Below are 12,547 nucleotides of genomic sequence, written 5' to 3' on the forward strand. Positions count from 1 at the left end.
AACTCCAAACAGGCCCTGAAACCCAAAGAACAGTTCCCACTGATAACTAAAAACACGACCTGGGGGTATTGAATACAAATACTTTCTTCATAAACAAAATCTTGGTTTTCGTTGATGTTTCATATCATCATGACACCTGTCATCACAGGTATCACTTTCACATTCCCCGCGACATTCCACATATATGACACTAAAAATGTTTTAGAATGTAATTTTTTTTCAATTTTTAATATTTTAGAAAAAACAAAAATAGAATGATACGGGTTCAAAATGCAGCTCGGTCACTACCATGAAACCTAACTCACAGAGTAGCAAGGATTAAATGATACATGTTTAAAAAAACCATTTTAACAGTGCCTGGCACACAGAAAGCATTTAACAGATGTCAGCTGTAACCGCCATCACCTGTGTGACCCTGGTCGCGTTCTCTCCCCTCCTTGGCCTAATTTCTTCATCAGGCATGAAGGGATGACGATATGTGCTGTGTCTCACAGCACGGACACAGGAACGAGGTTAGTAAGTTCTCAGGACCCTGCCCGGCACTGAGTGAGGTCCAGGGCACAGCATCAAGCGCTCCACAGAGTATAAAATAGGGACGGTGAGTTGATTTCTGAGCACATATATATTTTAGGAAGATTCAGTGAACAGGCTAAACCAAGTCATAGGCTGAAACTGGCAGCAAATTTTATACCTTCCAAAAGCATTTCAACACCTTGATAAAGATAAAAATCACTAATCTAATGGGAAGGAAGGACCATCTTCTTGTACCGGTTCGATTGCACTTGTTTTGATGCCCAGGAAGGCAGACAAAAACCCCAAACACAACACATCCACGGCATGCCAGAAGTGTACCATGTACTTTACATAGGTTCTCTCATGTAAATCACACAATCCTAGAACACAAACAACTGTCAATCTCCTTTTCACGGATAAGGTAACACTTTCAGAGGTTAAAGGCACGTGTCTGTGGTCACTAGCGACCAGTGGGAAAGCCGCAACTTGAACTCGCTGCAAGCATCCCTAAAGCCGACACGTTCTCCACGCCCGTGGACTGCAGCTGGCGTTGGAAAGTCTTGCCTCTGCAGAAGGCCAGCTCCGGGGACTGGGAACCCCGCTCTTCACCGTTTTAACCAGCTGCCCAAACGCAGTGCCTAACACAGGCGGGAACTCACGAATGAGGCAGATTACCAGGGCCAGACCCACCGTGTAGACAGCTTTGCATCAACAGGTGCTTCACGTGGCGATTGCGGGAAACACCAAGAGGTGAAGCGTTCCGGCCTGACAGGGCCCACTGTTTCCGGCGCTCGCCCAACAGGTCCAGGCGGCGGTGCCCACCGGGCATCAGCTGGTGCTGACCCACCGGACCCGCAGCCCGGCCCCGAGGCCGCCTGAAGTCTGGAGCTTGCTTTATTTATTTATTTATTCTTTAACATCTTTATTGGAGTATAATTGCTTTACAATGGTGTGTTAGTTTTTGCTCTATAACAAAGTGAATCAGCTGTACACATACACACGTTCTCATATCTCTTCCCTCTTGCATCTCCCTCCCTCCCATATCTCTTCCCTCTTGCATCTCCGTCCCTCCCACCCTCCCTATCCCACCCCTCTAGGTGGTCACAAAGCACCGAGCTGATCTGCCTGTGCTATGCGGCTGCTTCCTACTAGCTATCTATTTTACATTTGGTAGTGTATATATGTCCATGCCACTCTCTCACTTTGTCCCAGCTTACCCTTCCCCACTCCCCATATCCTTAAGTCCATTCTCTAGTAGGTCTGCATCTTTATTCCCATCTTGCCCAAGTCTGGAGCTTTAAATTCAAATAAATCTCTCTTATCCCTGACTGCCTGGCCAACCCCCTTTTTGTCATAACTGTGTCATAGACTCAAACAAAAACGGGGTGATGGTGATCATGTGGTCTGTCCCTGATCTTGAGTCGTATCGTAATACACTTTTCAAGTCGGATCTAACTCCCGTTCATCTTTTTTCTGCTTCATGAGTTTTGAGAAATTTTCATACTCTCCCTATTTACTTATTAGATGTTTAATTGACACCTAATTGGAGTGTATGTATTCAGAGTTGTGTCTGCCTCCCTAATATAGGTTTCAAGGTTGTTCTTATTGCTGTGATGTGGCCTATTTATTGGAAATGGAGCTATTTATTGCATTGAGGTTTACAATGGACTTGTTTAAAATTTTTAAAAATATATTTCATTGAATCCAATATATGCAAAATATTTTTACTGAAACATGTGATCAATATAAAAATGACCAATGAGGCATTTTACATTAAAATTTTTTTGGTGTCTGTTTAAAATTTAAATTGAGATATAATTGATACATAATATTATATTAGTTTCAGGCATACAACATAATGACTTAAAATTTGTATGTACTGTGAAATGATCACCACAGTAAGTCTACTGAATATCCATCACACACCAAAGTCACACATTTTTTCTTCTTATGATAAGAACTTTTAAGATCTCTCTTAGCAACTTTCAGATATACGGTATGGTATTATTAGCTAGAGTCACCATGCTGCAGATTATATCCTCAGGACTTAACTTATTTTATGACTGGAAGTTTGTACCAAAACCGAATTGTTTTAAGTGTACTCTTAACTACTGTTTACCGTCTCATTTACTGTCAACTTACTGTTGCTTTTCCCTCTACAGAGAGGCAGAAACCCTCCAGATGTCTTCCAGTAGTTACCAAGTTTCTGTCCCAATGTCAAAAAGAAACACCAATTGCATCCCGGAGACAACCTCCAATGACCTGAAGACGTTTACTGGAGGAGCTGTGTTAAGTTTTCATAACATCTGCTATCGAGTAACAGTGAAGAGTGGCTTTCTACTTTGTCGGAAAACAGTTGAGAAAGAAATACTAAAGAATGTCAAGTATGTGCATGAACTTTTATTTAAATAGGTTCATTGACATGCAGTGAACCTGGCAGGTTTTGCTTATTGCAGATAAAGGTGTACAAGTCTATACAGATATACGGACACATGCTTTCATTTCATTTGGCTAAACTAGCAGTGAAACAGTTGGATCACATGTTAGGTGTATGTAAATGTAAGACAACTATAGCTTAGCTTAAGTTATGCTGTTGAAGTCCAAAGTGATAAGAGAATTTAGGATCCAAATTAATACACTTATTTATATTTTAGAATCCAAGTCAACATAAAACTATGATTTTTATTCTCCTCATCCAGCAACTAATTCATCACATGGTGGTGGAGTGGGCTGTAGAGTGGGGAGAGAAATGGGCATTCAGATAGAATCTACTGGGTCCCAGGTATCTCTCTTTCATATATTATAGCCTTTAGGGTTTTCATGTTTTTCTGATTTCCAGAGAACTGAGCTGGATTCTACCTCTCTGTGGAGTAGGGAGTGAGTCTAGGTTTGCTTAGGTAGCGTGGCCTATGTGTTTTGTTAATTTTTTTGTTTAATTGGGGAAATAATTATTCCTAGACAAAGGAAGCAACTTTTTCGGCTTTCCAAGCCTGGAGGAGTGGTTTGATAAGAGCCCTTTGGCCAGGTATGGCTACAAACCTATATGGAATCAGACATTTCTCATATCATCTGGATGCATTATATGGGACTGTGGTCTTTTCTGTTACTGGCAGCCAGCTGCTTCCAGAGGGCTGGGAGATGACAAATAGGGGAGAAAATTTTTGGATGTGGGTGGGGAAGAAACAATGGGGATCTGAGACTGGGTTACTGGAAGCCAGGTGCTGTGTAGAATTAGATAGTATTTTCTCCATGCAGTAACACAGACTGTCATGCCTGCTTCCTTGATGCTTCCTTGTGTAAAGAAACCCTGAGTATGAGAATAAGGAGAGGAATGGTAGATGAAAAGCTTTTATCTTTTGCCACATGCCTAGACTGGAGTCAACTGACCTTTCTGAAAAGCTGACAAGTTTTTTTGTGGAGCATACTAGTCAAGAAAAATGCTGGTCACTTCAGATTTTGTGCTGATAAGTGGAAGGTAACAGACGATTTGAGTATGTGCAGGTTGAATAAATTTAAAATATATGCTGCTCGAGGGTTCGTTTACCTTGCTTATGTTTTAAAGCTAGTAAATTAGTAACTTGATACAGTAACAGTGTCATCTGCTGGAGGCTTCGTAATGTTTTTATGGTTCAGTTGTGTGTGTTTCAGCAACAGATGAGTTCACCCTTACATGCATTCCTAGGTTCATAAAAACTCAGTCAAATCTTGTCATCCTTTCAAATTTTACAGTTAAAAGGATACCAGGGGTCGTTTTTCTTGCTTACTCACGTTTCTTATTTAGGCAGTAATGTTTCTTATCTTTTCCCCCATCTGCGGGCTTCAACTAAGTAGAGTTTCTGGGATGGGGAAAAGGGTGCTCTCATTTGTCTTTTTTTTTTTTTTTAATTAATTAATTTTTGGCTGTGTTGGGTCTTCGTTGCTGCGCGGGGGCTACTCTTTGTTATGGTGTGCGGGCTGCTCACCGCGGTGGCTTCTTTTGGTGTGGAGCATGGGCTCTAGGCACGCGGGCTTCAGTAGTTGCGGCTCACGGGCTCTAGAGCACAGGCTCAGTAGTTGTGGCGCATGGGCTCTAGAGCGCAGGCTCAGTAGTTGTGGCTCACGGGCTTAGTTGCTCCACGGCACGTGGGATCTTCCCAGACCAGGACTCGAACCCATGTCCCCTGCATTGACAGGAGGATTCTTAACCACTGCGGCACCAGGGAAGTCCTGTCATTATTCATCTTGATCCTTTATTGTTCCTGACTTGGTCAGTGGGAGACTTTCAAGGTAGGTTCTGTATTTTGTTTTGTGTTTTAACTCATTCTTTTGACATATACTCTCATTCTTTGAATATTTTGTTGGCACAGCAAGAATTTTCGGACTCACTGTGTACTCACCCTGCATCAGACCTGGAATCAGCTGATGTTCCTTTACGTGGAGGATGGTATTTACAAACCAAGATCTGGGTGTCGGGAATGTTTGTTGCTATTAGGATCTTATAGCTTCTAGGCTTTCTCGGTGGACAGACCTAGGTAGGGACTGACTATATGTATGTTTCAGTATACCCACACGTGTGCTTATACACATATCTAAAACTTTCTGTATCTGTGTATGTAGATGAAAACCCATGACTTGTCATTAATACATCCTCCAATTTATATCTAACACTCCAAGGTTCTTTCCACATTTCCATGTTTGTAAAACATCTCAAAAAGTGAAGAACCTGGTTCTCGTTGTCTTTAATGTACTCATTGGTTTGCTCAATCAATCTCCTTATTCCTCAGTGTGCGCAGTCTCCCGCCCTTCCACCTGTTTCCTCTCCTCCTCCTGCCTCCCTTTGCAGCCTGTGTTCTTGGGTGCTGGCATTGCTGCACCTCTACCCACTTTCATCACCTTCGCACTAAGAAGGGAAGCGGAAGTCTAATAGAAATGATTGACATATTTGAACGTAAAATAACGAGTAGGGAATGTCACTAAGTTTTCTTTCTAGTCAGACTGTACCTATTTTCCATGCACTTTTCCTACTTCTTAACATTTGTTTTTACTGAAAACATTTCTTTTGGTTTTCCTATAAGTAATTGTCATTTATGGAAATGTTGAGACTCACTTATTCAACAACTGTCCAGTGTCTGTGGGGTGCTTGACCTTGTGCAAGATGCTAGTGACACAGATATGTCCTCTGTCCTGAGAAACCTTCTAGTCTAATGGGGGATTCGGACGACTAGAGCACCTCACTGTGTCATTCTACTGTGATAGAAGGGTTAGGAGACACAGTGGACATCCCTAACCCTAAATCAGAGATTCAGGGGTGTGGGGAGAGAGAAGGTGAAGATTGTGTGCACAAGTCTGTGTGTGTGTGTGTGTGTGTGTGTAGGGGACAGTAGGGTAGGGTAGGGAGAGGCCATGCTCCAAGCATTGGGAATGGCATTGACTGCTCCTTTATAAACCGAGACCAAAGGATTAACCATTATCCACTAAAAAAGTAATACATGTGATGTGACTCCTTTAGCTAGGTTTCACTTCGTGTGTCCAGTATTCAGGGGTCCTCCCTTGTAGACCACTGTGCTACATACTTTTGGGCTGAGGCTTAATACAAGATGACATAACTCTGGTTGGCAGGGTTTTACAGTTTAGTGAGGGGGACTTTGCTGCGTGTAAATGCCGTAAAGCAGTATATTAGGGTGGGAAGTCGGTTTTGAGGGGTGATAGTAGGACGGGGGGGAGGGTGGGGAGACAAGGGAATTGTAGACCATCGACTGCTTTTTCTGTGAAGGGCCTGGCCCGATGGTAGATGCCTTCAGCTTTACGGGCCATCCATCTATGTTGCAACTACTCCATCCCTGTCGTCGTGGCATGAAAGCAGCCATAGACAATAACGCAAATGAAGGAGTATGGCTCTGTTCCAGTAACACTTTGTTTACGAAAACAGAAGACAGGTGACCAGCTGTAGTTTGCTGATCCCTGGGCTAGAATGTAAATTCCACAAGGGCTAGGACTTTTGTTTTATTCTCAGCTCAGTCCCATGTCCTAGAAGGGTAATCTTGTTATACATAGTAGACATGAGATGACTGTGTTTAATGAATGAAGGGAGAATTAGCCACTGCTCCCAACTGGAACCGTCGCAGTTGTAATTCTACACTGCTGTCGTTTTCTGTCATGCTAGGGCTTAGTGCCAAAGTAAACCCAACTGAGGGACCTGTAAAATTCTTGGTCTTAGAACGTTTACATTCAGTTTGGGATTAGTTATTTCGGATTACTTGGTCTCGATTTTGAGGAGATATTTCTAAAACCTGGAAAGGTTTTCTGACAGCAGAGTTTTAGTGAATAACAAGCTTGTATCTCATGATTTTAGAAGCTGTTACTAGATAGCTACTGATAAAGAAAGTGCATCAAGAGCTATTGATAGATGCATCTTGAAAGTTCACCCAGCCATTAGCATGTCTTTTTTACATCTGTGGGGAAAGTCACTGAAAGAATAAGAGATTTTTCTGTTTTACACCTTGTTCCTGGTTTACCTAATTCATTTATTTTTGTTCAGTGTTTCAGCTAATGAGCAGAGTGAAAGGTACAGGTCACCCTAGCACCAGCCATTTCACAGTTGTGACGATGCAAACACAATAGTCAGTAAGTGCTGAGGTCCTCCTGGATGGAAGCACCGGGGTACTTTGTAAAGTTCATCACTTACAACAATTGTGTAATCATAGAATTGGCGTCTGTGAAAATCATGATCTGGGAATGGAATAGCCTTTGGCTTTGGACCATCCACTTGGAATAGGTACCATTTTCTCTGTGGAATAAATTTTGATTTACCTACCAGTTCCAAAGAGAGATTGGATTTAGTCACCAGGGTTTTGAAAGGGCTTTTCAGGCCTCTATTTCATCATGCCTACATAACTGCGGAGGCCTTGCCCTTAATTTTCCTTTTTCCAGTCCATCCTCCTTAGTCATTCTACTGGCTACCGTTAGGATAAGTATTTGCTTTCTTCTTGAGACTCAACACAGTCAAAACTGCCTTAATTTTTTCTACCCTTCTTCTTTCTTATTTTATTATTATTATTTTTTTGTGGTACGCGGGCCTCTCTCTGCTGTGGCCTCTCCCGTTGCGGAGCACAGGCTCCGGACGCGCAGGCTCAGCGGCCATGGCTCACGGGCCCAGCCGCTCCGCGGCATGTGGGATCTTCCCGGACCGGGGCACGAACCCGCGTCCCCTGCACCGGCAGGCGGACTCTCAACCACTGCGCCACCAGGGAAGCCCAGCCCTTCTGCTTTCTATCTGAATTTTCACCACCCTCAAACATCTACTTAGTCTGTTTGGAAGCATGCTGTGTGTACACTTTGTCTATATATCCTTAAAGGTTGTCTCCTTTAGAAAGTGGCATCTACCACTTCTAAACGGAGAATTTTCCAGCCCACTTATCTCATACTTTACAAGGAAGAAGACGATGTATCTTGAGAGTGTATGTTTTACTTTTCTAATTTGATTAAGAATTTTGTGAGGTGTAAGACTTGGCGATATTTTCTTTTTAACCCCCTGGGGTGCTTTATTCCAGCCATTGAATCTCTATTTCAGATACACTGTTTCTTTGTCTGACTGTATTTGTACAGTGAGCACGCTTCTACTGGTGATTCTAGAAGTCCATTGACTTACTAACTGTGTAGACCGAGGTAGCAAGTCAGGTGACATGAAGATACTAGTCATCTGGTGTCACTCAGAACTTGTTAACGCACTTTACACCGTGAAGGAGGAGTAAGTGTAGCAGAGATGCTTCACCAGAGTCAGTTACATCAGGGAACCAGTGTGGAGAATAAGGGAAGGGGATTTAGAGGGACCCAAGTCATTTTTCTTATAAGTCCTGACTTGTGGTTAACATTCTTTGTCTGCTAGATTTTTTGTTAATCGACATTTCGGTTTCTTTCTCCTTTAACGGTTGATTTGTGGGGGTTTTTTTCCCCTGTCTATAATTTTATCAGCCTTCATTGAGTGTATTAAATGCAAACCCTAAATTAATAGAACTGGTTGTAAAGTGGTCCAATAAGTTGATATATTTCTGTATTTACAGTGGGATCATGAAACCTGGCCTCAATGCTATTCTGGGACCTACAGGTGGAGGCAAATCTTCGTGAGTATAACAGTATAAGTAAGCTTTTTCTTTGTAGTTTCAGTGTGTGGTTTTTAATAAATTGGATTATGGTCGCCATAAATATTATGTCAGTTTCAGGTGTACTACATAGTGTTTTTTTTTTTTTACATCTTTATTGGAGTATAATTGCTTTACAATGGTGTGTTAGTTTCTGCTTTATAACAAAGTGAATCAGTTATACGTATACATATGTTTGCATATCTCTTCCCTCTTGCGTCTCCCTCCCTCCCACCCTCCCTATCCCACCCCTCTAGGTGGTCACAAAGCACCGAGCTGATCTCCCTGTGCTATGTTGCTGCTTCCCACCAGCTATCTATTTTACATTTGGTAGTGTATATATGTCCATGCCACTCTCTCACTTCATCCCAGCTTACCCTTCCCCCTCTCCATATCCTCAAGTCCATTCTCTAGTAGGTCTGTGTCTTTATTCCTGTCTTACCCCTAGGTTCTTCATGACATTTTTTTTTTAATTCCATATATATGTGTTAGCATACAGTATTTGTCTTTCTCTTTCTGACTTACTTCACTCTGTATGACAGACTCTAGGTCCATCCACCTCAGTACAAATAACTCAATTTCGTTTCTTTTTATGGCTGAGTAATATTCCATTGTATATATGTGCCACATCTTCTTTATCCATTCATCCGATGATGGACACTTAGGTTGTTTCCATCTCCTGGCTCTTGTAAATAGAGCTGCAATGAACATTTTGGTACATGACTCTTTTTGAATTATGGTTTTCTCAGGGCATGCTGGGTCATATGTTTGTTCTATTTGTAGTTTCTTAAGGAACCTCCATAGTGTTCTCCATAGTGGCTGTACCAATTTACATTCCCACCAGCAGTGCAGGAGTGTTCCCTTTTCTCCACACCCTCTCCAGCATTTATTGTTTCTAGATTTTTTGATGATGGCCATTCTGACTGGTGTGAGATGATATCTCATTGTAGCTTTGATTTGCATTTCTCTAATGATTAATGATGTTGAGCATTCTTTCATGTGTTTGTTGGCAATCTGTATATCTCCTTCGGAGAAATGTCTGTTTAGGTCTGCCCATTTTTGGATTGGGTTGTTTGTTTTTTTGTTACTGAGCTGCATGAGCTGCTTGTAAATTTTGGAGATTAATCCTTTTTGACGTTTGACGTTTGCATTCCTTATGAATGATCACCATGATAAGTCTAGCCATCTGTCTCCATATAAAGTTATTACAATATTATTGGCCCTGTTCCTTATGCTGTATGTTACATCCCCATGGCTTATTTATTTTATAACTGGAGGTTTGTACCTCTTAAATCTCCTTCACCTATTCTTTTTTTTTTAAATTTTATTTATTTATTTTTGGCTACGTTGGGTCTTTGTTGCTGTGCTCGGGCTTTCTCTAGTTGCGTCGAGCAGGGGCTACTCTTCATGGTGGTGTGCGGGCTTCTCATTGCGGTAGCTTCTTTTGTTGCAGAGCACGGGCTCTAGGTGCGCGGGCTTCAGTAGTTGTGGCTCGCGGGCTCAGTAGTTGTGGCTCACGGGCTCTAGAGCACAGGCTCAGTAGCTGTGGCGCACAGGCTTAGTTGCTCCACGGCATGTGGAATCTTCCCGGACCAGGGCTCGAACCCTTGTCCCCTGCATTGGCAGGTGGATTCTTAACCACTGCGCCACCAGGGAAGCCCCCCACCTCCAGTTTTAGTGTGCTTTTAAAGATCACTCTTATGTGAGCAGGTATTTCTTGAACATTTTCTGCATGTCTTGTCTGGTTCTAGTTGCTGTGGATAATGTGCAGTTGTGCTAGTTTGGGGTTCTGTCCTAAGGGCCAGGAAGGTCTTACTAGGTCAGCTTTACTAAGAGGACATGATAAGGTGATTGGCATATAGCTGTCAGCTATGAGTTGAGCTATGGAGAGGAAAAGGAAGGGGATAAAATTGAAAGTCGGGACATGGAGCCAAAGGCATAAGTGAAGGCTTGTGTCTTAGACAAAGGAGCACATTACCTGCCTTGGAACACCCGAGGTCAGACAGCCTGGAGGGCAGTTTGGGTAGTCTGTGCTGGATCAGCCAGCAGTGCTTTGCTTTCATGGTTTTGGGCTTTATTGTAGCATATAGTTAAAAAAAAGGAAGGTGAGATTCAAAATATATCTATATGTTTAGTTGAACCATATAACTTCTTGGTCAGTTAATTTTCGAACTTGAGCAGAATTTGGATTCAGATTAGCTGAGAGGTAAAGCCTTGAGTTGGAGGGAATAAATAACAATAACATATGTCTTTTTATAGGTTGTTAGATGTCTTAGCTGCAAGGAAAGATCCACATGGATTATCTGGAGATGTTTTGATCAACGGAGCACCTCGACCTGCCAATTTTAAATGTAACTCAGGTTACGTGGTACAAGTAAGTATTTGTGGATTTGTATTTTAGATTTCTTCTGTTTCTGTATTGGCAAGTGCCTTGGCTAATAGTTGAGTGTGCTTCCAATTGACTACGGGACATACTCGTAGAAACAACTTCTCTTCACACCAGCTTTTCATGATCTCCCATAAAATTCAGGATAGTATTAAATGAAAAGTCAGGGAGAATCTGGAATATGATCCTTGTAAGGACAATGATATCAATTCTTGTTATCCTATCATTTCTAAAAAACATTACTGTTCTACTTTTTTCCCTCACCTTCACCTCTCTCCTTCACCTAGGTTAGAACAATATTTTGGCAAATCCTTGTATCAAGCAGTGTAGAAATGTTTGCTAGTAATAATCACAATTACCTGTGTTCTCTTTGGGCGTACAGGTAGGGAATGAAAATTATTTCATCAGGCTTTGCAGCTGTTATATGGAGTTAGTTGTAATTTGTATAATTGCAAGTATAATTCATTATAATTTGTATAATTCATTATTAGCTAGAACTTTCCTTGGGTATGTTATTTTTGTGGGTAAGTTACATATACCAAAGAGTGAGGGTATTAGAAAAGACCTGCTATGTCTTGTTAAAACGCCATTTTGCTTTAAGGATGATGTCGTGATGGGAACTCTGACAGTGAGAGAAAATTTACAGTTCTCGGCAGCTCTTCGGCTTCCAACAACTATGACAAATCATGAAAAAAATGAACGGATTAACATGGTCATTCAAGAGTTAGGTCTGGATAAAGTGGCGGATTCCAAGGTAATGTGGAAAATGTGTCATAGCCAGCGAATCGGACTCACCTGTGTGGATAGTATAACTTGTTCAGAAGTTTTCTATAATATGTATAGTAAAGAGTGGCTGCTTTCTGTAACCATGAGAAAAGTGACTACTTACTTAATATGAAGATGGAAGTTAACCAGGTTAAAAAACCTAAAAATGATTGAATCCTGGAAATGAAGTGTGGCAGTGTGGTCCAGTATGTGGAAGTGTTCCTTGCAAAGAACACGTGGCCCTTTCTGTGTGATTACAGCCCTTGGTCTTCTCCCACCCTGATTGTTTGTCACGCCTCATTCCGTGTCTTCACGCTAACTTTCCTCCTTCCTATTTTCTTTTCCCCTTTTAGCTGTCCTTCTTCTGTTCCTCCAGGGGACTTTGTTCCATTGCCTTTGAGAGGTGTATTTCTGGAATTGGTACATGATGAAAATCCAAGGGTTCCTGATCTGTATGTTTCACTTTGCTGCAGTTTGGCTTCCAAAGTTATATCCAGTCAAATTAGGGTTTATTTCTAATTTGTGTGGCATCCAAGTTGTTTTTCTAGAGCTTTTCTTTTGGCACTTTTGGCTTCCCTTCCTCCCTCCCTCCCTCACTGCCCCTCCCCCTTTCTTCTGCCAGTATTTACTTACAGACTGTTAAGTGCTGGGCTCTTTTAGATTTTTGAGATAAAAGTCGTGGGCAAGAGAGGAAAGTAACTCCCTTTGTGGGTTATACAGGATCGGGAAGAAGAAACGAAGTGAACGAGTGAACTTTACAGTCGGT

At 41.9% G+C, this 12,547-nt stretch overlaps 1 protein-coding gene across 5 annotated transcripts in view; it reads left to right on the forward strand.

Moving 5' to 3' along the window:
- The window catches only part of ABCG2 (ATP binding cassette subfamily G member 2 (JR blood group)), a 147,032-nt gene that overhangs the window by 99,779 nt on the left and 34,706 nt on the right, over positions 1-12,547 (forward strand). For all 5 annotated transcript variants that reach the window (XM_022582292.2, XM_022582293.2, XM_089912485.1 and 2 more), the window contains 4 exons: positions 2,676-2,897; positions 8,553-8,612; positions 10,890-11,004; positions 11,618-11,770. In XM_022582292.2, coding sequence (XP_022438000.1) covers positions 2,695-2,897; positions 8,553-8,612; positions 10,890-11,004; positions 11,618-11,770 — 531 coding nt within the window. In that variant the 5' untranslated portion in view covers positions 2,676-2,694. The remainder of the gene's footprint in view (positions 1-2,675; positions 2,898-8,552; positions 8,613-10,889; positions 11,005-11,617; positions 11,771-12,547) is intronic.

Source organism: Delphinapterus leucas, chromosome 5, assembly GCF_059928025.1.
Source record: "Delphinapterus leucas isolate spDelLeu-1000000601 "Yukka" chromosome 5, BTC_Dleu_Yukka2, whole genome shotgun sequence".
Lineage (NCBI taxonomy): Eukaryota > Metazoa > Chordata > Mammalia > Artiodactyla > Monodontidae > Delphinapterus > Delphinapterus leucas.